Source organism: Lissotriton vulgaris, chromosome 9 (genome assembly GCF_964263255.1).
Source record: "Lissotriton vulgaris chromosome 9, aLisVul1.2, whole genome shotgun sequence".
In the NCBI taxonomy this organism is placed as follows: domain Eukaryota; kingdom Metazoa; phylum Chordata; class Amphibia; order Caudata; family Salamandridae; genus Lissotriton; species Lissotriton vulgaris.
Window position 1 is genome coordinate 268,395,481 of NC_141697.1, and position 26,606 is coordinate 268,422,086.

General features: G+C 44.5%; 1 protein-coding gene across 3 annotated transcripts in view; it reads right to left on the reverse strand.

Moving 5' to 3' along the window:
• ANGEL1 (angel homolog 1) overlaps nucleotides 1–26,606 on the reverse strand; it is a 377,662-nt gene that overhangs the window by 237,198 nt on the left and 113,858 nt on the right. For all 3 annotated transcript variants that reach the window (XR_015299914.1, XM_086937537.1, XM_086937538.1), the window contains exon 4: nucleotides 13,748–13,817. Coding sequence is in view for 2 of the 3 variants with exons in the window: in XM_086937537.1 (XP_086793663.1) it covers nucleotides 13,748–13,817 (70 nt within the window). In the remaining variant the exon portion in view is untranslated. The remainder of the gene's footprint in view (nucleotides 1–13,747; nucleotides 13,818–26,606) is intronic.

Sequence of the window (26,606 nt, forward strand, 5' to 3'; positions counted from 1 at the left end):
AGTAATTTGTCAGAAGACATATCCTGACCTTTGACCTCTGTCTTTGAATGCACAGCAAATGTGACAAGATAAAAACGAGATGTAAAGTCATCTTTATTGCCCATTCACCTTTTTAACTTCAGCATGGTTGTTTTTTTAGGGGTGGTGCAGCACCACCCATTCCTACTTACAGCTCTTCTAGGTCAGAGCAATTGCAATATGCTTGCATCAGATGATCATCACACAGTTTTCATTTTGTAGCCTTTAAAGGCAACCCAAACCTCAAGTAAGACCGAAAACTAGAGAAAGTCACTTATTAATCTGGGGTGGATAGCTTCAGTGAATGTTTATTTTTACAGGTAATATCGTATCCTCAAACAAGACATACACTGCATATTCGTAAGCTAAGAAAAGAGTGCCAAATAGTAACACTCCAGCTGATTAGGAAGGAACAGTTGAGGACCTTTAGGTTTGCTAAAGCAATGTTTTCAAATGTCTTTCATATTTTAATATGTATTTAATTCTAAGCAATGTTGCTTACGTGAAGTGTGGCTGGATCTCTGTGAGGCAGTTCTGCAAATATCTGCCCAAGGATGATTCCTAAAAGTACAAGGTTGCTTATTTTGCGTTAGTAAAACAAGCCTCCTCAACTTAGATTAACCTGCCTGGCAACCTGGTAAATGTAATATGCAGAGGTCAATCCACCTACAGATTGTCTGCATGGAAACAGCTGGTCCTAGCTAAGCATACAGATGAGATATGGAAACCCTGACACTGTAAATCAGCAGTTACCATGGCAAGGCATTTGGCATGAACACGTGGAGCATATTACAATACAAAAGATAGAATTTGGGTAGGGAATGTTATTCCCCAACAAAGATGATCATCATAGGCAATACAGGTATTTGAGAGAAGCCATCTTGTACGTCTTGTAGTGACAAGATGAAAGGCAAAGTATCTGGAAAATGATTCTTTTTTGATGGTTTGGCATTTCACAAACATGTTGCAAAATGAAATTCAGTTTCATTGCTCCTTTTCCTAGGACAGGACTCATTGTAGAAGAAGAAGATGGCCTTTTGCTAATGCGTTTGGATGTAATGCATTCATTGATGGTGTTGAGATAAACTAAACACTGTGTCCAAAACAATATCTCCATAAGTCATCTACCTAAAGGAACGTCCTCCTCTTTAGGCAGCATATTCTAAAAACCCCGCTCAAAACTGAAGACCAGTGTTAAACGTTGGACTGTAGAGAGTAAGTGTTGGGTGAATGTGCTTTTAGAAGGGATGTACCAAACAGCCTCTCCAGCGTCCTCTACAACACCAAAACTGGTGTTCAGACTGAGATGGGTGTATTGTGTAAGGAAACTGAACCTTGAGTAGCCTTTCACTGTTCAAGACCCACTGATCTAAGAGCCTTTTCTCAGTTACAAATAATGATTTCCTCAGTTAAGTCATAGACCTCTAATGTGAGCATTTTCAAAAGCCTGAACCTCCCTCTTCAAGCTGTGTGTGCAAAGTAACCGCACTCTGACTCCGGTTTTAGCTGACCCTTCAATGTGTGTTTTATGTCTGCTGTTTCAGCAAAATGTGCCTCCATGCTGACCCAACAGGATGGTTAAGCCAAACGATCGCAGAGAGCAACAGATGAGGGTATTGTACTAGAATGTAGCTAGGATACAGACCCACTGCAGCACTGAAATCCTGCTAGACAAATTTCAGACCTAAAGGATATTTTTCTACTAAAAAGGCTCTGAGGAACACCCCCACCTCTAATGAGACCTGTATTCATTGATTTATATCTTCTTACGCTAATTTACCTCTACGCAAATTTCAGTCTGTATTGAGGAAACCAACTAATCTGGCTCGGACAGATCTTGTACCCCCAAACCTACCTGAAGATGCTGAAGACAGGAAGGAACCTAGAAACGAGTTTAGAAATGCAAAATCTAGATGTGTCCATGCTAGTGGCAAAAACCTTTGTATTGAAGAGAATTCAAACCCTTTATGAAATGCATCAACTAGAATGCAATGTGAGAACTGGTTCTGATTTGCTGGGAGTGTGATCCTTCCCCTTAGATTTTGCACTAAAGGAATCTTTTAAGTCAATACCAACAAATGAAGCTGAATATCTGACACTAACTATTTTGAAGAACAGACAAACCTATTTAATATTCAAGGACTCTCTGCCCGGGCGCACATGTTAAGAAAACACTGAGGATGACGTTTGAGTATAATTCAAGGAAACCTACACGGGTTATGATTTTTCGAGGAAGACTTTTTCCCCTGATAGTTTAACATATTTTTTTCAAAAAGTTGGCTCTGCATTTTCAGCTCCCAAAACAGTAAATTCACCTTTAATCTTCTTTATTTAACACAATGGAGACACGTTTGCCTACTGAAAGACCTGTCCTGAGTGAACTCAGGCTCTCAGAGCTTGCCAAAGTAGTGTAGCTAAACGATGTCATGGACAAGTCCTAATATCCCTTGCAAAGAGGATATATGATATAAAAGAGGAACCTCGTCTTCATGAGAAGCATGCTTCCTAAGTGGTGGCAGAAGTAACGTACAAACTGTCTTCAAGGATGACTGATTGAGGTATAATAAGGCTCAATCTATGTTCAAGATACTGATGACATGAGAGCGAGCGATGCGGCAGCCAAGATTGCCGCTCCTCCCTGAGCTCCGCAACCTCGGCGGCGCTCCGAGAACGAAGGGACCTTTTTACGTCAGCGTTTCCCTCCTTACAAGGCAGATTTGACTGTCGGAAGTTCTCCTGCGCCGGACGATATGCTTGGGGCTCCTAATGCCCCTTTATTCATGGCGCAATGAGGTAAAAACGGACTTTTCCGAGAACTGCCTCCATTTTGGGTTTTTTTTCCCTTACATTTTCTGCAGTTCTGCTGGCATTTTTCAATGAACCATCTTAGTTTTCTTGGCGTCTTTCTTCAGAAAGGTCTGCCTTAGCTGCTGGCTACACTGCTGTGGGACTGTTGCTTTTTAAGTGCTCCTTTTCGCAGATTTACATGTGAGGAGTAACTCTCTTTGATAATGGCCGCCATTTTGTTTTCTCAAGGTGAAGGGGGTGCTCCTCCTCCATAGAATTGCAGTATAGCATTTGAACCTGCTACCTTTACTGCTTTGTATGAGCTCCTGCATGCTTTACGCATTTACTGCCTTTTTTGGTTGTATTTTTTTAACTCTGTGTGGTGGCCTCTGTATATCTCCTTTTTGCTGGTGCATTTATGAGCTGCCTGCTCCATCCCTTTTATTGAGCCCCTCACTCATACACTATGGAATCCACACAGAATTCTAAGGCTTCCTCTGCGGTAGCTGCAACGCGCAAAGACTCCACATCTTCTGGCAAGCGCCTCAAAAAAGACCCTCCTTCGCCTTCCAAGTCTCCGCCTCCTGTGACGCTTGAGGACATTATGGAGGAACTTCGTCATATTTGCCCCTTCATGGCGGATACTACCACAACTCTTCAGAGACTTAATGAGAAATGGTCTACTCTAGACAAAAGGGTAACTGATGTCGAGCAGCAGATAAGTGATGCCAGGGATGTCGCCGCCAAGGTCGTCACTCTCACCAAAGAAGTGGAATTCCTCAAAAAGACCTCTGAGGATTTGGAAAATCGAAATAGGCGCAACAACCTACGTATTTATGGTGTTCCAGAAAATTCGGAAGGGTCGGATATCATCCACTTTCTGAAGTCCCAAGTACTGCCTATCACTGGTATCCCTAAACATCTGGACGTTAATATTCAGAGGGCGCACCGCCTTGGCTCTGAAAATTCTTCTGCTTCCTCAAAACCCAGGGGCATTATTGCATTTTTTCTCCTCTACTCTGACTTAATGACTATTCTTCACTCGCTAAGCAGCACAAGCAGCTAATGTGGTCTGGTCACAAGTTATTTTTCACCCAGGATGTATCAAAGTTGACTGCTGCCCGTCGCAAGGAATTTTTGGGCTTAAGACCCACGCTTCGTGCCATGAATGCCAGATATGGGCTCATCCATCCGTGTTTTTTCAAGGTCACATACAAAGAAAGGTCTTTCAGTTTCGATGATCCAGCAGATCTGCGGAAGTTCATCAACACTCATAAGGAGGATTCCATGGAACACAGCGGCACTTGATGTTTAATTGTTTCTTTCCTTTTGTCTTCAAAATTTTTGCTGTACTTTTTCGTACTCTGATATGAGTTGTTCTTTTTCCTTTGTTTTTCAGAAATACATTTCAAGTGTCTGATCCTACATTTCCTCTGTTGTATTGTATCATCGTACGATTTTTTCTGTCACACCCCATCACGCCGTTTTTCCTCATGGTTCTCTGGTAAGTCTCCTTCATTTGTAGTACATTGTCAGGCTCAGTCTCCATCTATTCGTCTTCCTTTTCTTTTTCTTCTTAAGTACTTTTTTGTATGAGGCTTTGCCTTTGACTTTTCTTTTTGTAGTGGGGCCGTCTTTCCCTGTTGCTCCCGCTCTCACTTCATTGTCTGTTTTGCTCCTGATGTGTATGGCTAAAACCCCTCGGTTTTTTGCCATCCTGTTTTTTGCCTCTTATCTTTTGGGACTTTGCGTCTCCCAGTCCCCTCTCCTTCTTCTCTTCTTTTGCTTTCTTTTTCATCCTTTTTTCTCATTTAGCCTTTCTATACCCTCTTATTGCTCATTTTTCTTACTACTCTTTTGGTGCTTTTTTTCATTGGAATATTCTCTTCTTCTCTTTTTTATATTATCTCATTTTGGCTTTTTATGCATTCCTTTTTCTATTTTTTGCTTCTTCTATCTCCTCTTTTCTATATTTCACCAGTGTTCTTCTGTATTTCCCTCTATTCTTTCTATTTTGGTTGAATGAAAGGTCTCAGAATAATTTCTTGGAATGTTAAAGGACTTCGCAATCCGATTAAAAAACAACGTGTCCTTTCTCACTTAGCGAGACTGAAATGTCAGATTGCTCTTTTGCAAGAAACGCATTTGACTTTGCAAGATTTATCCACATTGCGTAAACAATGGGTTGGAGCAGCCTTCTGTTCCCCAGCTGTTAATCACAAGAATGGTGTTATTCTCTTGTTTCATAACTCGTTAAATGTTCAAGTTTTGTATGAATCTCAGGATTCTGATGGTAGATGGTTGTTTTTAGAATGTACGGTTAACAATGTTAAATTTTCTTTCTGCAACTTCTATGGTCCGACTGGTGTTGATAATGTATTTTTGAATGATTTTTCCTCCCTTCTTTCCTCACATACCTCTGAAGACCTCATTTTTTTTGGGGGGGGGGGGGTTGTAATCAGCTCATGGACCTCTTTTTGGACAGGAAATCCAGAACTAGGTATATTCCCACTAAAATGCAAAAGTCTTTTCATAAGGCAATCACATCCAGAGGCCTTATTGACTCCATGGAGAATATCTCACCCTGATTCTCTCGAATTTTCCTTTTTCTCCCCCGTTCACGCTTCACACTCCCGCATTGCTTACATATTTCTCACTCAGCATGCATTTCAGTTCATTACTAATTCAGAAATTGGTTCTATTCTTATCTCCGATCACGCTCCTATTATTCTTGATATGGACTTTCCCTCTCCTATCTCCACTTCTAAATGCTGGCAATTCAATAATTCCCTCCTCTTGGACCCTTTATTTGTAGAACATTTAACTTCGTTCATGACGGAATTCTTCCACACTACTCTTCACTCCGTTTCTGAATTTTACTTCGTTTGGGATGCCTTTAAGGCCGCTGCTAGAGGCTGTATTATTGATTTTGTGTCTCGTAAGAAGAAGAAAGCCATAACCCAATCTACCCACATTCTTAAACAAATCAAACATTTGGAGCACTTATATTTCACTACTAATTCCCCTGATACGCGGTCTTCTCTTATTCAAGCCAAAATACAGTTTAACAAACACTCATGGGACTCTGCCTCTAATAATCTTCTTAAATTTAATGCAAAAATGTATGGCGGTCGCAATAAGGCGGAGAGAGCGCTTGCCAGTTATCTTAAAATTAAAAAGCAGAAAACAAATATTATTTCTATCAAGGATTCTCGAGGTGTCTCTCATTCTTCGGATGCCAAAATTCTTGAATGTTTTGTTGATTATTATTCTAATCTTTATACTCCAGAATCCACTCCATCTCCAATACAGATTGACTCCTTTTTCCAGTCCATACCTAAATCCTCTTCAGATACTGTTGATCTCTCTTCTTAAGATGCCTCTATTTCTGATAAGGAAATTCTTAAGGCCATTACTCTTTTACCCAAGGATAAAACACCTGGTCCGGACGGTTTTACGGTGCGTTTCTATTTGCATTTTAAATCTATTCTCATACCACACCTACTTTCTTTAATTAATTCCTTTCTTGCTAAAGGCGAATCACAAGGTTCATTTACTCAGGCAATGCTTTGTCTCCTTCTTAAAAAAGACTAAGACCTCACTTTATGTAAAAATTATCGGCCTATCTATCTTATAAATACTGATTGTAAGATTTATGCAAAAATCTTAGCCTTCCGGATTAATCAAATCATCCCCGATCTCACTAATATCTATCAATCTGGTTTTGTTAAAGGACGCTCCATTACGGACAACTCAAGAACTCTTCTTAACATCATTAATCTAGCTTCTAAAATGAAAGCCCCTATCGCGGCCATTACATTGAATGACGAGAAGGCTTTTGATCGTGTTAACTTGGATTTTATTTTTGGGGCTTTAAGATGGCACGGTTTTAGTCCCCACATCATCCGTTACATTCATTTATTATATTCTGCCCCCTCTACTTCCATTTGGGTCAATGGTGCGCAATCCAGGTACTTTTCCCTTCATAGAGGTACTCGGCAAGGTTGTCCTCTTTCACCCCTTTAATTTGTCCTTGCTTTAGAACCATTTTTAGAAACAATTCGTCGATCCTCTTCCTACACTGGCTTTCTTTATAAGACTATTGAGATCAAATATACAGCTTATGCAGATGATATTATGCTATATGTTTCCAATCCATCCACCTCTTTACCTGCTCTTTTTTCCCTGTTACAGGCCTACTCCTTAGTCTCAGGTTACAAACTGAACGTCGATAAATCTGAAATTCTACCTCTTAATAAATTCTGCCTTTCTCATCAGTTTCATGGTTCTGGTTTTGAATGGACCCCTACTCACATTAAATGTCTTGGTATCCTTTATGCTAACACCATTAGGGAAACTATCAGACTTAATCATAAAGATGTTCTCAATAAACTTACTTCCCTTATTAATGGTTGGTCTCCCCCTTTTTTTTTATCTTGGTGGGGTCGTCTCGCAACAGTTAAAATTATGCTACTTCCTATTGTTAATTTTTGTCTTTCAATGCTCCCTATATCTCTTCCACTTTATTTCTTTAAATCTATCAACCGTTTACTGACTAAATTCTTATGGAATAATCGTAAGGCTCGCTTATCTCTCTCTCGCCTACAACAGCCCAAAAACTTAGGTGGTGTAAACTTCCCCAACATATCCCGTTTTCACTCTGCTTTCACTCTTAAACAGATTTGGCCTTTTCTGGAAGATTCAGTTACTCTCCCTGTAACTGCTTGGAGCTCATTGGAACTTGAGCAGATCGCTCCTTTCTCTTTCCTTACTGCCACTCGTCTCTTTCACCCGCCGGCACGTTTTCTCGCTTCTACTCTTAAACATTCTAAGACACTCTCTTTATCTCTTTTCGCTCTTTTTTATCGCAAGCTGAATTACACTCCCTTACTTCTATTTGGTACAATAAGTCCCTTAGACTTAATAATAAAGCGCTATTTTGGAAGGGATGGATTGATAAAGGCATTATCTATTATACTCAACTCTTTGTAGACAATACCCTTCTTACTTTTCCTCAGCTCTGTGCTACCTTCCATATCTCCAATGCACATTCCCCTCAATATTCTGCTCTCACACATCCTCTCACTGATTTCATTTCTCAGCAATCTTTATTACCTACACTTCCCCCTACTTCTCTCTTTTCACCAAACTTTTCCTTTCCCCTTAAAGCAGCTATAATTTATAAGACACTCTCTTGTTCCAACGTTACGAGAACTAAAACTAAACTGGAATTACTCTGGGAACGGGACCTAGCTCAAGAATTTTCATTTCAGACATGGGATGCTATCTGGTCCAAAATACATATTGTATCCCGTTCTGCCAGTACTACACAGACATGTTACTTTTTTTTATAATAGAATCTTTTTTACACCACATGATTTATGCAGATTCAAATTACTTGAGACTCCAATTTGTTGGTCCTGTTCTTATAGCACTGCTGATATTATGCATATGTTTTTTCATTGTCCTCTTGTTCACTCTTTTTGGTTAAAGGTTTGGTCGCAATTGAACAAAATCCTAAATACTACCTTTCCTTTTGAAATCGTACATATTTCCTTAGGTGGTTCTTCATCTATTTGGGATGTTCATTGTAATTTTCGGAAATTCTTGGACCTTGCATTGGCAATTGCCTTTCAAGTCATCACCACCAATTGGAAAGACACTTCTAAAATCTCTTACATTGCTTGGTGGAATTTGCTGTGTCATCATTATAGACTTGATCGTGCCTTTGCTACTACGACCACCTTATTAATCAAAAGGGATTTAATATGGATGCCGTTAACTGAATTTCTTTCTACACCTGTTTGAAGCTTTCTTGTCATATGATGCACCTTCTTCTTTCTTAATTTATCTTCCTAATGTTTTTTCTTTCTATTATATGATATTTTTTATTCTACTGTATGAGCTCTTTTGTTAGGCTATTCTCATCTTCTCCTCTCTCCCTTTCTTTTCTTTTTTCTCTTTCTTTCTCCCTCCTTTTCTGGTCTTTCTCCCCCTTTCTCCTTCTCTTCCTCTCGTCTCTTTCTCTTCCCCCTTAAATAAAATCTTTAAAAGCTTTTTCCCTTAGTAATGTTCCTTAGTCCCTTTTGGGACATTTTCTTCATTGGTATATTTTATGACTTCCATTTTATTTTCATTGCTATGTTTCTTTAAATTTTCTGTATTGGTGTTTACATTGCTTATATACTTCAATAAAGCTTTCTAAACTTAAAAAAAAAGACACTGATGAAATCTCAAATTAATTCATAAGATCAGCTCCTGATGAAGCAAACTTGGCAGTGCCAATAAATGTTTTTAGGGTTTCGATAGAGAAGGACTCTTGGCTCAGCTTGTCTGAAACAAATCAAAAAAGACAATAAGAGGACAACTATTCAGACGTAAATCAAACTTTTAATCCAACGTTTAAAATTGCATGTTCTGACAGAGCAATGAGCAGACAAAAACAAGCATTGGAAATGCAATAGGTCTCGCATTAGAAGAGTTGGAGTTATTGGTCTTGTAAATGACATGTTTTATTTATTTGTTGGTTTTTAAAATTGCTAAATTGATGGCTTTGTCATTTACAATGCCAATAGTTATAACTTTCGCGAATGTGACACCTATAGCATTTGGAATGCAACATGTTTTGTATTTACGTGACTTAGATGGCAGCTCTGGTCGTTAGGCCACATCTCTAGAGAGCAGGAGAGTGCAGCAGGGGAGAGAAGCACAGCAATGCAATAGGTCTCGCATTAGGAAAGTTTGAGCTATTGGTATTGTAAAGGAGACATTTGTTATTTATGTGCTTGTTTTGGAAATAGCGAATTAATAGCTTTGTTATTTACAATGCCAATATTTTTATCTTTCGCAAATGTGACACCTATTGTAACACAATATGTGTTGTGAGGGTGAGTGAGGGTGAGGGTGAGGGGTTGAGGGTGAGGGGTTGAGGGTGAGTGAGGGTGAGTGAGGGTGAGGGGTTGAGGGCGAGTGAGGGCGAGTGAGGGTGAGTGAGGGTGAGTGAGGGTGAGGGGTTGAGGGGGAGGGGTCGAGGGTGAGGGGTTGAGGGTGAGTGAGGGTGAGGGGTTGAGGGTGAGTGAGGGTGAGGGGTTGAGAGTGAGTGAGGGTGAGTGAGGGTGAGAGGTTGAGGGTGAGTGAGGGTGAGTGAGGGTGAGGGGTTGAGGGTGAGTGAGGGTGAGGGTTGAGTGAGGGTGAGGGTGAGTGAGGGTGAGTGAGGGTGAGGCTGAGGGGTTGAGGGTGAGTGAGGGTGAGTGAGAGTGAGGGTGAGGCTGAGGGGTTGAGGGTGAGTGAGGGTGAGTGAGGGTGAGTGAGGGTGAGTGAGGGTGAGTGAGGGTGAGTGGGGGGTTGAGGGTGAGGGGTTGAGGGTGAGGGGTTGAGGGTGAGTGAGGGTGAGTGAGAGTGAGGGTGAGGCTGAGGGGTTGAGGGTGAGTGAGGGTGAGTGAGGGTGAGTGAGGGTGAGTGAGGGTGAGTGAGGGTGAGTGGGGGGTTGAGGGTGAGGGGTTGAGGGTGAGTGAGGGTGAGTGGGGTTGAGGGTGAGTGAGGGTGAGGGGTTGAGGGTGAGGGGGTGAGGGTGAGTGAGGGTGAGGGTGAGTGAGGGTGAGGGTGAGTGAGGGTGAGGGTGAGTGAGGGTGAGTGAGGGTGAGTGAGGGTGAGTGAGGGTGGGTGAGGGTGAGTGAGGGTGAGCCAGAGCCTCTTCCCCTCTTGCAGGTGCAGTGTTTTCCGAGTGCCCTTACAAAGAAGGTTATGACCTCACGATTGGGACGTCAGAAAAGGGCTCCTCTGTGGATGAAGTGACTCTCCCAGCATTCAGGTATGGCAGCCACTATGCACACTTTATGGGAATGGAGGAGACTTTTATATGAAGAAACAGTAGCATCAACGTGTAATTCACTGCTGTTCAGTCAAGAAATGCTGACCACATCCGAAGGGCTTCACTTGGTGTTTAAACTAGTTAACTCCCTGTAACACACGTTCTCCCATGATACCCGAGCCAGAATTTGTAGCACAGTACATACCATTAGTTTGATGGCCTTGCAAAGGCTGTGGGCAGGTGCATACAATTGGGCAAGAAGGCCTGAAAGCCCAGTCTACTGACTCAGAAGGCATTCCTTGAAAGCAGGTGGGACATAGATTTTTTCCCTGAGTACCCAGGTGTTCTGCAGAACTCCTGAGGCACTCTAAACTGACCACACAAAATAGAGAGATTACGGTCAGAATTGTGAATGATAAAAGGAATATAGTGGCGTAAAACTGGACACTTTGAAACACTTCTGAAAAATAAGCTTAATTTGCATGTATGCATGAATAAGCCCAGGGCTAGTGTGCTCATTGCATTCTCTGGATAAAAAAAATAACTTCCAGTATATGGGGAAGGTGCCACGCGGACACCGATGCTGTGACGTTGGTTATCCACAGTTGTAATTGGTTTGCACTTCAGACAATTTAAAATAAGAGCAAGATCATTCAATTGATATTTTCTTACATTTTGTGAGACACTTATATTTAAAATGTTCCTCAATTTAGTTAAAAGACCGTAATTATTTAAGTTGTAGGTTTGCAAAGTTATGAGTCAGCTGGGCTTGAAAGTCATCACTCGGAATGATGTCTCTAGACAGGAGTTCAAAGTCAGTGGTGCTCGGGTGAATTATGTTGCGTGTAGTGTAGAGACCGATCTTTGACTAACGACAGCCCCTTAGAAATTGATGGAGCCTGGTCCTGTTTATGTGAAAACCCCAGCTGCGCAGGTGTCAAAGTTTAAAAAACAATGACTCGCAAGCCATTGTGCTCTCTATGGAATCTGCTGTTGTTAAAATATGTACAATCTGCGCAATCAACGCTGGGCGTGTCATTGTTTTTTTTTTACTTTGACATGCTGCATAGCGGCTCGTGCCGCTGTGTAACATGTCTAAAAAAAATTGACAAAGCCAATAGATTCTGAATAGGCAAAAGCTATTGGCTTTGCTAGTGTTTGTTTAAAAGTGAAGTGACATATTGCAAGCTGCAGCGAGAACTTGGCGGAAGTGTCTGGGGAGCAGTCGCCCCTGTTAACTTAAAATAGAATGCAACATTAATTATTTAGGATACAGTTCCAGCACTTCTTGCAAGGGGGTTGGGTAGTGATGGTATAATGAGGAGTCTCTGAGCTCCCGGAACAGACCAAGATCGTAAATGTTGATGTTAGGCAGGTGGCAAACATGGTAGCTTAGGGCAGGGGAGGGGGCGGAGCGGGGAGAGGGAACAGACGGAGCAAAGGCAGATAAGGGGAGGGGGAGGAGAAATGCGACACGGCGGGCAGGGGAGGGGGCGAAGCGGGGAGAGGGAACAGACGGAGGGAAGGCAGATAAGGGGAGGGGGGAGGAGAAATGCGACACGGCGGGCAGGGGAGGGGGCGGACCGGGGGCCTGGAGTGCGGCTGAGGGAACTGATGTGCACGCGCTTTTAAGCTCAATGCGCATGCGCATTGAGCTTAAAAGTCACGGGCACTGCAAGGAATCGCCACGATTCCTTGAAAGTTGGATAAAGAGTGGATAAGCCCCCATAGTCTCGCTTGCTCGATGCGCATGCGCATCGACAGGCGAGACCTAAAAAATGTCATCCATGGACCCAATCAGTCTTGAAGTCGTCTACCCAAAAAGCACTCAGGATTGAAAAGGGTCAGAGCAGTGTTTTAACGCTGAAGACTTGATAAAATGAAAAATAAATAAAGGAAGCATTTTGGGTCACACCTACCAACCAGTTGAGGAGAATTTGTTTTTCATTTCCTCCTCTTGCAACCATGAAAACTACATTGTGTATTTCAGTGGTGGCTGGCAGGGAAAGGGGGTGGAGGGGTGGACAAAACATAAAAAATACAACCACTTACCTCCTCGCAGCCGCTGGCTACGATCTCTCCTCCACTGTTGCTTCGACCTGGAAGGAGGAAGTACACAGGCCACCCCAAGCTAATCACAATGGCGTTGGGATTGGTCCGAGCAACGTGGATTGGTGCTCAGACAGGGACTGGGAGCCTATGCATGTTCCCCACTAGGCTGTGTATTACAGCCTGGTGGGGAACATGCAAAATGTGCATGACTGTTTGGCCAGCCCAAGATGGAAGGCCAAACCATCATGTGTACTTAGAGTGTGCAAACCAGTCCTCCCAGGCCCTAACCCAGCCTCGTAGCTACAAAAAATAAAATGATAACATTGTTATCATTTAATTTTTCCTCTTTCGTACTCTGAATGCAGTGGGGTGATGCTCCTGCGCCTTAGTGGAGGAGCCGCCCTGGTGCATTTCACGTATACCTCAATCTCTAGGAGAACCAGAAACCGACTTTATGCTGGTGTACAAGGGATCATTATTTTGCAACACACAATGGAAAAGCTAAAACAGTGTTTTCCCTGTTAATCCCAAAATATAAATTAACACTCCGAGTGTCTATTAGTGAAGACATGCCCATTTAAAAAGCAACGGGAAGTAACAGCCACAGCAGATATGTTGTTGTGATAGGGAATGTTGCTGTGGCGCCACTCATTAGAAGCTCTGAGTTTAAGAGAATGCCATGATTCCAAAGCATGCCAATGAGAAGATGGAGCATGCTCTTCAGATACACTCTTTACACACTAAGAGTGTACGCCCCTCACCAGTACGGTCTCCCTTCTGCAAGGTGTTGCAGCATGTCCCTCTAGTGTTTTCAGTGCATGTCAATGGATGTGGCACCATGACTCATTCACATGCATTCAAAACAGATCAATGAAAATCAGGACATCCCTTCAATTGCACTCTACATATGTATGGTTGCACGTCACTGAAAATTCTGAAATTGTTCCTATGGAAAGGATGAATTAAAAATATGAGCAGGTCATCCCAGTTCATGCCCATCTGGAGTTTGAACAAGTCACTCAACAAAGTTTAATAAGAAGCTGGACATGCTCAATGACACACATCGAAAGTCTCCATTACCCATGCTTTCTAGGATTGGCTGCAGTTGATCATAGTAGTGATTCTCCTGCACTTCTTGGAGGCAAAGAATCTGCAAAGGAATCCCAAAAGAATCATAAGGCTACAATCCAAGGTTCTTTAACTACAATTGTCACACTTCAGTATAATTTACTGAACATAAGTCACATATATTGCAGGTGATACCAATTCACCTTATTAAGGAAAACTGATTGAATAACACTAAACATTTGATCAAATTACTCAAAGAACTCCAATGCATTCCTTTAATATAGACATTCTAACACAATGAATATGAAAATATTCACGGTGTCGTCCCCACACCTTCCCATGCTTCTGTGATTATCCACTGGCCTCATATCTCTCGTTCACCTCCAATCTATCCATGGAAGCCAGGTTGGGAGGATTAACAGGTCTCCAGCTTTACATTGTTGTGCAATATTTCTTTTTGTCACCATTAGAGCAAACAACACAAATAATTTTGCATCTGATTAATTCAATGTCTTCAAATAGTTTAAGAGGACCAGCTGGAGATCCATTTTTAACGTCCACTATACCACCACAGACAATGCTCATGTGACTTCCTCCCCATAATAGGCTACGACAAAGCATTTAAAAATTGCACATAGAAAATCCTTTCTACGCCACATCTCATGAATTCTGGTGAGTCACTCCAACCTATTTTTGAACCACTGGTTAATATACTAAGGGAAAATAATAAAAAATAATTAAAGGAATGTGGCTCCCTACCTATCTCATGCTATCCCCTCTCTTCTGGAGTCCTACATATGGTTTCCTCAGGATATCTTGGGTGCATAGGACTATCGATGAACGTAATGTGCTTGATCTCCAATCAGACAATTGATAATGGATACTCAAGCAGTCTTTATTCGATTACATCTGTTCACCCACGGATATGCTTCCATTGCACTTGGATTAGTTGTAAAAATAGTCACAGAACTGAGACTTGTGAAGTGCAAACGTTTGATGGAACAGCATGACAGAGTTGAGAGCCCTTTTGAGCGCTGTTAATTGAGACACCGACTAATAATGATGGACACTGCAAGTCTATACCCACTCCATGCCCCCAATTACACTGCCTACTCCTGTGGTCTTGTTATAACGGTATGAGGTTTCTCCGATCATTTCCTGTTCTGTTGAAAAAGTGTTTCACTGTACACATCTTGTATCATACAGATCCTATGGGAAACACTAGGGGGCCCATTAGGATGTCAGGCGGATTGCCCCCGCCAGGCTGGCCTGGTGGGGGCAATCCGCCAGACATCCTCACCAGTATTGCCCCCTGCCATATTAGAATGGCGGTGGGGACCGCGGCGGACGGAAAGACCGTCAGCCGCTTTTCCGCCCCGGTCGCAAGGCGACTGGAGCGGAAAAGGTTTTCTATGGTGGCGGTGTCTGTCAGACACCGCCTGCAATGCCTTTACGTGGTGGCAATGCCGCCACGGAAAGGCATGCGGTCTTCACTCTGGGGGCCCCCTGCGGGCCCCCAGAGTGAAGGAGGGGTTGGGGTCGCACACCGGGGGGTACCTGTGGTACCCCTTCATTTGCATAAACAGAGCGGCAGGCCCTGCGCGGTGCCTGTCGCTTTGTTTATGCAAATGCATTTATGCATTTATAGCATTGTGGCGGGCGGTGCAGAGAGCACCGCCCGCCACAATGATATAAATGCAAGATGTGCCCGCCACTGTGGCGGGCACATCCTAATACCCCACACGGGACCCCCGCCCTAATGGCGAGCGGTCCTGAATTCCGACAGGATGGCGGGCGGACAAAGTCTGCCCGTCATCCTAATGAGCTCCTATGATATTAGAAATCTCTGCTTTACTTAACGGACATAAATGTAATGTTATCCACAAAGCCACCCCTTCATTGAGTTTCCAGAGTAGCAGTTTTGGATTCATTATTTAATTATTTCTTTGAAACCTGTATCCTGTGATGTTTAAAGCTTTTGCTTTACACCCTCCTCTTCGGTTCGAGCAAATAAAAAAGTTATTTACCTGTGACCCCTCTTCTCTGTACATAGGAATCTTTATTAAGTTCATAAACACTAAAGAGTCCCACTCTCGGGAAGGGTCCCAGCACTCTTAAAAGCATAACTTAAGAAAAACAAATCATATTTCACATGTACATATTTCCTAAAACGCTGGCAAATTTTCCTGCAGCAAGCACTAGGCAATAATGCACAGAAATACGCAGAGAGTAAAATAGCACAACCGAAGCATCTAAATCACTGAATGCCCAAAGAGTAAAATATAAACAAAAAAGAGTTGAAAGTCAATGGCCATAACACCTACTACCAAAAAATCATATATTTACTAACTAAAGAAAAATGAACACCTTTCACTGGAACTACAAGGCCACCATCCAGTAAAAACCAACATCATTCCACTCGAAGACATACATATACCTTTTGGATTGCAAGCAAAAAGCAACAGTATGATACGATTTCACAATAGATAAAGAGAAATGACAACTAAACCTGGTTACAAACTACGAATCCCATAATGCATTAGAGTTATTGTGAAAAACATGGAGGCAGGTGTATATCAGCTGGCATAAATACTCAAAGTCAATATCAAGACAACGAAAAGCTTTGGATGTTGTGCTCTGGATTTGTTACACTACAGTCAATAATTTAGAAACTGCATTTACCAGGAGTGCCATCATTCTTCCAAAAGGAAGAGTTTCTGAAAATATATAAAACTTAAAAGATCTCAGTTTCCTAAGTTAAGGTGTTTCATTATCTTCGTGCCACAACCATATCAAGTGTCTCTTAACGTCCACCCCATGATACAGTATTCGATTCATTCACACAACTGTTTAAACAACAACGAGCACATGACAATGTAAAACACAATTATGTACATTATATGTCAACACTCTCACCACCATACATGGTCCACAATTTGAACTTGTGTGTCCAGGGTGCACAGAAGTCTGTGCATGCACCTTTGGGGTCCTACTGTCTGCCCAGGTCTATTCGGATGCTTTCTCAATTAGAAATACCATGACATATGCACAAGCTTTAGAAAATGTAAAACAAAGTTTCCTAGTTTACCACACATTTGAAAGTTTTATCAGCTTAGAGTAAGCAAGAAAATGAAAGAACTTGTTTAAATGGGCTTGAGCCATAAAATGGCAGAGGGCCTAGCAGACTGGAGGACCTAAACTCAGGGTCTTATATACCCCATTTCTCGTCTGACACATTACTTCAGTGAAGTGAAAGAATACATAGAACGTTTTTTGAGGGAGAAGTGGTGCACTCTGATGTAAACTCAGAAAGGATTCCCCACCCCACACCCTAATTCCCCAGCTGCTGAAGATATCAAATTGGAAGAGTCAGTAATCTTAGAAGATGGGGTGATACTACCTATTTAAACTAGATAAGAGATGCCCCCCGCCCAGTATTCCTGAACAGAAATGTGCTTTAAGTAATGTGAAATGCCTTTTTTCTCTGTATATGACTGATGGTCATGTTCTCACTATTCACAATATGTTGCAATTATTTTTCTTTTACTTTGTGATGGTGTTAAGGATGCTGGATACTAAAATACTTAAAACCAATAAAAACGTTTTGATAATATTACTCGAACTACATCTTTCTCCTCCCGTTGCCTGCTCCTGTTACATTAAAATAATATGTAATCATTTATATGGTTGCCACAGCTAGTATATTTTTTTCCTTTTTTTTAGGCACATAGCAGTGTTATTTTAAGGATTTGGGGGGCTCCGGGCAATGCATATTTTAAGAGCACCTGAACGGAACAACTTTTAATTTTAGTAGCCGTGTTCAGCCAATTCAAGACTGCATGACGTCAAACATCACATTTTAAGTTCTATGTTCAACTTCAACAGAGTTACAAAAAAAATTGAAATATATCCTGCCTGGGACCCCAAAATTCCTTAATATGACACTGGGTTGTGGGAGAGAGTCAACGGTAAATGTAGGCGTAGAGGTAGAGAGGTTTAGAAATAAAACAGACAGAGGTCACATACAGGTAAAGTTCACTTTCCTAAGGGGGCCCCTTGGGAAGGTGGGAGCCCACCCAGTTGACATTTGCCGACTTTGCCCATGCCTTAAAACGTCTTTGGGCACATGATTGCAACAAGTATTGGCAAAGCCAATAGGTCTCAACTACTAGAGGTATTGGTTTTGTCAAAGTTAACCATGTTTAACATATCTTTGGTAAAGCTTTTTCTGGTGAATACTCTAACTGCATATTCTACACCTTCAGTATATTCCACCAGACTGGATCCGGAAAGTTTCTCAGCGGCGCTCCTGTGCACCGCTAGGTGGTGCCATGCGGCTCTGTGTTGGCTTTGTTCTGTCCCAGGAGTGCTGGAGCAGCGCCACATATATGGGCCACTACTGCGCACTGACCTCAGTTTCTCGCTTGAGTCTTTCCACGCTCTGGATGCGGAACACAAATCAATTGCCTGTACTGGAGTACAGATGAACAAGTTACTTACCTTCAGTAATGCTTTTTCTGGTAGATACTATATCTGCCTGTGGATTCCTCACCTTGTGAATATCCCCTTGCGTCAGCAACATTCGGAAATTCTTTTTGTAGCTTCGCGCCGACGTGGATCCGGACGTCACAGAGGCACGGCACCGCTCGCGACTCCGCTGACGTCACCGACGCCTATAACAGGCCCACGCGGCGTGATGACATCAGTTCCGCCCTTTTTTCCGTGCCTTCGAGGCACACGGACGGACCGATGACAGTAGACATAAACACAGTATACGCAGTATAGAAATCAAGGTAACACACACAGTGTGAAGCAAATGCAATAAAACATTGAAATAAACAACTCCTTGACAATAAAATAATACATTAAAGAAACTCTGGCATAGAAGAGTGGACAACGGGGAGGCGGGTGGGTCAGTGAGGAATCCACAGGCAGATATAGTATCTACCAGAAAAAGCGTTACCGAAGGTAAGTAACTTGTTCTTCTGATAGATACATCTGCCGTGTGGATTCCTCACCTTGTGAATAGAGTCCCACAGCAGTCCCCACTCCCTGAGGAGGGTGTCCATTCTTCTAGACCAAGAAATCCTGAAGGACAGAGCGCGCAAAATGGCCGTCCCTCCTCACTTCGGAATCCAAGCAGTAATGCTTCGCGAAAGTGTGGAGGGAAGACCAAGTTGCCGCTCTACAAATATCCTCTACAGGCACACCTCTAGCCAATGCAGAGGTCGAAGACTTAGCTCTAGTAGAATGAGCCCTTATACCCTCTGGTGGTTCCTTACCGGCCAAAGAGTAGCCGATCTTAATGCAGAGGACGATCCATCTCAACAAAGTCCTCTTATGGACCGCTCTTCCTTTCTTGCAGCCAGCAAAGCCAATAAAGAGCTGGTCATCCAAGCGACAGTCTTTAGTCCTGTCCAAATAAAAAGACACCCCCTTTGGGGTCAAGACGGTGTAATCTCTCCTCCTCCTTGGAAGGGTGTGGGGGAGGATAAAAAGTAGGAAGGGTAATGGATTGACCAAGGTGGAAAGAAGTCACCACCTTTGGCAGAAAAGCAGCCCTGGTCCTAAGAACCATTCGATCAGCATGAATGGTCAAGAAAGGGGGCTTAGAACTAAGAGCTTGCAGCTCACTAACCCTCCTTGCCGAGGTTATTGCAACGAGGAAAACTGTTTTGAAAGTCAGGAGCCTCATAGGACATTTGTGAAGAGGCTCAAAAGGAGCACCCATTAAAAATGTCAAAACTAGATTCAAATCCCACTGAGGCACAATAAAAGGGGTAGGAGGGAACTTATTAATGAGGCCCTTCAAAAACCTTAAAACTATAGGAGATTTAAACAGAGAAGGCTGGTCAGGCAAACAGATAAACGCCGACAGCGCTGATAGATAAATAACCCTTCACCGTGGCAACAGCAAGCCCCTGCTGTGCCAGAGAAAGGGCAAACTGGAGAACATCAGATAAATGGGCCCTCAAAGGGTCTATGGACTTCTCCCTGCACCAAACAACAAACTTAGACCACCTATAAGAATAGATGGACTTAGTGGAGTCACGCCTGGCTGATAAAATGACATCCACCACATCGTGAGGGAGAGAAAAAGAAATCAGGTTGCCCCGTTCAATCTCCAGGCATGAAGGTGTAATGTCTGGAGGTGGGGGTGTAGAACCTGCCCCTCCATCTGAGAGAGGAGATCTGCCCTGTAAGGGAGACGGAGCGGCGGGTGAGAGGAGAGGTGGAGAAGGTCTGAGTACCACACCCTTCTTGGCCAATCCGGGGCAATCAATATGACTCGGGCCCGGTCTTGGCGAATTTTCCTCAGAACCCGAGGAATCAAAGGTATGGGAGGAAACGCGTAAAGGAGTTGCGAGCTCCAACTCAACTGAAACGCGTCCCCCAAGGCTCCTTGCATCGGATACTGGAGACTGCAGAATGACAGGCAGTGAGCATTCTCGTGAGTGGCGAACAGGTCCACCCAAGGAGTCCCCCACATCCGAAAGATGTCGTGAACTACCTCTGGATGGAGCCTCCACTCGTGATCGGCAGAGAACTGCCGACTGTGACTGTCTGCACGAACGTTCTGAACCCCGGCCAGATGATTTGCCATCAGACAAATCTGATGGTCCTGAACCCAGGACCAGAGACGCAGAGCCTCTCTGCAAAGACACTGCGACCCTACTCCTCCCTGCTTGTTGACATACCACATCGCGGTCGTGTTGTCCGTCAGGACTTGAACAGACTGACCGCGAAGGGAAGGGAGGAAGGCCTTGAGCGCCAGACGTATCGCCCGCAACTCTAGAAGGTTGATATGAAGCAACCTTTCCTCTGGAGACCAAAGACCTTTGACCTCCAGGTCCCTCAGATGAGCACCCCACCCGAGAGTGGACGCATCCGATATTACTGTGGCAACCGATGGTGGAATCTGAAAAGGCTTCCCTTGAGACAGATTGCCTTCCACGCTCCACCAAGACAGATCCGCTGCAGTTTCTCCGGAGATCCTTACCGACTCCCTTAGATCCCCATTGTGCTGATACCACTGCCTGCGGAGGCACCACTGGAGCGCCCTCATATGCCAGCGTGCATGGTTGACCAACAGAATGCATGAAGCCATCAGACCGAGCAGGCGAAGGACCTTCAGGACTGGAACGACCGCTCCATTGTAAAACAAAGTAATCATCTCCTGTATGTCGCAAGTCCTTTGAGGTGGAGGGAATGCACGACACACAGTAGTGTCCAGTACCGCACCTATGAACAGGTTGCGCTGTGAGGGCACCAGGTGAGACTTGGGTACATTTATCGAAAAACCCAACCTGTGCAACAACTGAGTTGTCTCTTGCAGATGATGGAGCACCTTCTCCGGCGACTCTGCTTTGATCAGCCAGTCGTCTAGATACGGAAACACATGTATCCCCGTTCTCCTGAGATGAGCCGCCACCACTGCCATCACCTTGGTGAAGACTCGAGGCGCAGTAGTAAGACCAAACGGAAGGACCACAAACTGGTAGTGTTGTGACCCAACCGTAAAACAGAGATACTTTCTGTGCGACTTCAAGATGGGAATATGAAAATACGCATCCTGCAAGTCGATCGACACCATCCAGTCTTCTTCCAGCAGCGCTTGAAGAACCTGCGCAAGAGTGAGCATCTTGAACTTTTCCTGTTTCAGGTAAAGGTTCAAGATCCTGAGATCCAGGATTGGCCGAAGCCTGCCATCTTTCTTGGGGATCAGGAAATACCGGGAGTAGCACCCCTGACCCCTTTCCTGCTCTGGAACCACCTCTATCGCACCTTTTCGGAACAGAGCCAGGACTTCCTCCTGCAGGAGAAGCAGGTGGTCCTCCGAACAATAACCCTGGCAAGGAGGGTAATTGGGAGGGAATTCCTGGAAAGGAAGTGCATACCCATTCTCTACAAGATTGAGAACCCAAAGATCCGATGTTATTAATTCCCAATCTTGTAGAAAATGAGTAAGCCGACCCCCCACTGGGCCCACATGATCCGGAATGGCGGATCTAGGGCTGCTTTGCTGCGTTGGCCGGGGGTTGGGAAGGAGAGGAGGAGGAGGAAGTTTGACGACCTCTAGGGCGGGATCTTTGTCTGCCCCTGTATGACTTGTACAGCGTATTCTGCTGCTGTTGAGGCTGCTGCTGGGATGGTCTGTAAGAACGAAAGGAAGATCTTCCAAACCCCCTGAAGCGTCTACCAGTAGTACTGGAATGAAGACCCAAAGATTTTGCAGTGGCCCTACTGTCCTTAAAACGTTCCAAAGCAGCATCAGCCTTCTTGCCAAACAATCCTGAGCCATCAAAAGGCAAGTCCATCAAAACAGACTGGACGTCTACAGAGAACTCCGATGATTTAAGCCAGGCAGCCCTCCTAGTGGCCGCGGAGGAGCCCATGACCCTTGCCACCGAATCAGCAGTGTCCAGACCACTCTGAATCACCTGTCTCGCAGCTGCTTGAGTGTCTGATATCACTTCCTGAAAATCCTTCCTGTCATCCTCAGGAATTTTCGGAATCAGCTGCTTGACAGAATCCATCAAGGCATGAATATACCTTCCCATCAGACACGTTGCGTTGGTTGACTTTAACGCCATACTGGCTGATGAGAAAACCTTCTTGGCACTCTGATCTTGCTTTCTGGATTCTTTATCCCCAGGAACCTGTGGAAAAGCACCAGCAGATTTCTTTGAGCAGGCAGCTTGCACCACCAAACTCTCAGGCAAGGGATGAGTTGATAAAAACGCAGGGTCCTCAGGTGCAACTCTGTATCTCCTCGCCACTGTTCTAGAAACTGCAGGAGCAGATAAAGGTTTCTTCCAAACCTCATAGATGGGCTCAGATAAGGCCTCGTTGAAGGGTAACATAGGTTCAATAACTGTCGAGGGTGAATGAAGAACCTCAGTTAAAATATTAGGTTTATAATCAGCAGTGGGCAGATGAATATTCAATAAACTCGCTGCTTTTTTTATAACAGTGTGATAAGGCACAACATCCTTTGATGGTACATTTGACACTGAAGCCAATTCCCACTCAGGCGACAGTTCAAGCCCACTGGCCTCACACAAGTCTTCAAAAGGATCCTCAGAATCCCGTAACTCCCCTTCTTCAGTATCTGAATATTGACATCTTTCCTCTTCCAGAAGTCTCTGGGCCTTTCTCCGAGATCTTTCCTTCATAGCAGAAGTCAACGGATTCGGAATCGACTCCGACGGGGTCGGTGCCGGCGTCGAACCTGAAGTCGGATGAGGTTTTTCAATACGAGGTCGGGCAGAACCCTGCCTCGGAGTCGTAGGCATCGGCGTCGATGAGACTGACGTCGACGGAGTCGGCGTCGAGCGCTTCGGCGTCGACGACACCGGTGGTGTCGGAAAATGCCAATGCGGTGGTATAGCCGGCATAAAAGGCATGAAGGGCGCAGGGGCGTAAGCCTGGGGAATACCCAAGTTAAAGGCCATTGGACCCGTGGGACCAACAGGTGCACCAAACGGGAACATTGCCCTGGAAAAGACACCAAACATGGCGTTCAGGAACTGAGAAGGATCCTGACCTGGAGTTGGAAATTCAGGATATGGATCTCTGGGTCGTTCCTGAGGAGGTGGAGTCGAAACGACGTTGACCTCTTCACCGAGTCCAGGAACCGGGGTCGACGAACCCGCAGGCATCGGAACTTAGACTTCACCAGCCCCCTGCTCCTCACCTTCATCCTCCTGACCAGAAGGATTGGATGGAACCGGAGAATGGACCTGCTTCTGAGATTCGGGTGAATCCGGATGTGAAGCCTCACCAACAGAGTTATGTTCCGACTCCGAAACCTCCACTTCCTTACTCAGAAGTTTGACCTGGGACTTCGGTCTTGAACTAGAGTCCTTTCCGGAGTGATGACGTGACTCATGGCTCCTCTTCTTATGTTTCTTCCTCGAAGACTTCGAAGCGTGAGCCGAAGACAACTCCGAGCGTGACCTCGAACGAGACCTAGACCTCGATCTCGACCTCGACCGACGAGTTTGAGACTTCGCAGACTTTTTAACTTTCTTATTTTTAAGTTTTGCCACAAGGAGTTTCGTCCCTCTTTCTCTTAATGCCTTCGGAGTCATCTTCTTGCAGCAAGGACAGTCCTCGACGTCATGGTCGGAACTTAAACACCAAACACAGCATTCATGAGGATCGGTGATAGACATAGTCTTGCCACATTCGCCGCAAGCCTTAAATCCAGTTTTCTTCGACGACATTTCGAAGAATATAAAGATAGACACAATAATAGGATAATAGTAACAAAGTTACTGTAAAGCTACAGTACGATCCCTGAAAACCGTTAGCGTCGACGAAGCGGAAAAAAGGGAACTGATGTCATCACGCCGGCGTGGGCCTGTTATAGGCGTCGGTGACGTCAGCGGAGTCGCGAGCGGTGCCGTGCCTCTGTGAAATCCGGATCCACGTCGGCGCGAAGCTACAAAAAGAATTTCCGAATGTTGCTGACGCAAGGGGATATTCACAAGGTGAGGAATCCACACGGCAGATGTATCTATCAGAACTCAAATTTGGGGGGAAAGGCTTCATGCCAGCCCTCTGGGGTAGCCTAGACAGTTTCAGAAATACTGAGCAAACTGTCAGACACAGATTGACAGGCCCAAGGAACCTGCTGTGGCTCTGCTTTTTTAAAGTGTTCGAGGGCAGAATGAGCGTTTTTGCCAGATGGGGAACCCATCAAAATGCATGTCCATTAGGGGCAACCGCACGTTCCAAAAAAGCAAGTGGATCGCATCAACGTGTGGAAGCAGAGTACCACAATAGTGTCCACTTCACTTCCCAAGAAGTCAGTATTATCCAGGCTAACACTAATAACATATTTTGTAGCATTCTGGCCGTCCTGAATGGTTTGATTGAAAGAGTCCAAAAAAGGTCTTGCTGGACACGTCCCAGAAGCATGTTTATTAACAGCCTTACAGACTGTGTTGACTAACCTCAATCCCTAACACCTCAATCCTTTCTGACTGCCTGACTGGAGGAGCCATGGGGAAGCAATGGGAGTGACTTTGCTGGTGGAAGCTTGGACCAGCAAACTCTCAGGTGTCGAGTGCTGCCTAAGGATGTCCAGCAAAACACACAAGATGATGGACGGAATGTTGCACAAAGGCAGAACATTCACCCCCAGTCACAGATCTGGGTTTAATCCATCGTTATTTTGCTCACAAAACCACCCCAGTTCAGGCATGGCCATATGCAAATCAGCCAAATTACTATGACAAATGATACACTCTACTCTGCTGAGGGTCAAGGGGCAAAACCAACCCTGTGTCAGGGGAGTTAGCATTCAGCCCACTGGCCATCTGCAAGCCCATGCAGAGATCATATTATTATTATTATTATTATTATTATGATTTTTATTATTATTAATAATAGTCTCAGGTTGATCAGAATGGACATGAAGCCTCTGAAGAAGTCCTTGTGGAAGAGGAAGCCTTTTGTCTGAATCAGTGTGTACAGGGATCAGGTGCGCTGGAGCGGAGCCAAGGCTCGGCCTCAGTTGGGGTCGAAGTATTTTTGGTTAGAGGTCTAGCATCCAGAGTCGGCAGATGATCAACCTTTGATGCCGGCAATGTCGGAACAACTGTCGGGAGAAAAGGGACCGGCACAGATCTTGGAGCCAGAATAGAAGTCGGAAGCAAGTTGGTGTAGAACCTAAGGTGGGCTTCTAGGGACACAGGCAGTGCTGAGGACAGATCTACTGCTAGTAACCCGACTGGAGGCCGGCAGATCCTTGGGGCCCGAAGGCATGTCCGAGGGAACTGGAGCAGCACCAAGAATACTCAGTATGGCCTCCTTAAAGGCCTCGACCTGCTGTGGTTTTCCCGATGGCCTGGCAAATTCAGTGCACAACAGGACCAGATGTATTTGGCTCCTCCATCTGAGATCAGGAGAAAAATCGATTGGCATCTTGGTGCCATAAAAACTTCTCAATGGACAGAGAGTGGCATGATGCGACTGAGTCTCACATGGACTTATGGTCCATTTTGACCACGAAGAGGACCTGTTGAGGGAGCGGCATTTAGAGCAGGAAGGGATCCACGCCCTCAACTGGAGAAGGACTTTTGTGGTGCTCAGTGACGTAGAATTTCAGTTCATGGACTTGCGCGCAGGGGTGGCACCTATATGCTGCTCTGCTCCATTTCTTCTGGGGTGAAATAATTTCATCCCGGAGCCACAAGACACAACCTATCATTTCGTGTGAGCACCACTGTAAAAACCTCCAGATCTAGTCTGGTGCCTGCAGCATATTCTAGAAGTGAGGAATCTCCAGTTGAAAGTAACCACCATTTGGTGGAAGTTCAGGCGGTGGTTAATGTATGCGGGTCCTTCGATGTGTAAAGCTTTGTGTGCATGGATCAACAGCTTGCATTGGCATCTTTTCTGTATGGGGAGCCAGTGAAGTTGCCTTAGGTGGGGAGTGATGTGGGTTCATTGGCGAAGGCCGAGGATGAGTCCGGCTGTGGCGTTCTGTGTGGTCTGAAGTCTTTATAAGAGATGTGAGGCAATTTCTACATAGAGGCAATTCATACTTAGAGGGTGTTACCGTAGTCCAGTCGGCTGATGATGATGGCCTGTGTCATGGTACGTCTCATGCGTAAGGGTAGCCCCTTGAAGATCTTACGTGGAATGAGCAGATTGATGAAACAGGAGGAGGAGACTGCATTGATCTGTGATTTCATGGTGAGCTTGTTGTCAATGATGATTCCGAGGTTTCTGGCGTGGTAGGAAGGAATGGGTCTGATGGCCACCTGGAGTCGTTCCATGTGTTACTGTTGTTGTCAAAGATCAGTATTTCTGTCTTGTCTGTGTTCACCTGCAGGCAGTTGTGCTTCATCCAGTCAGC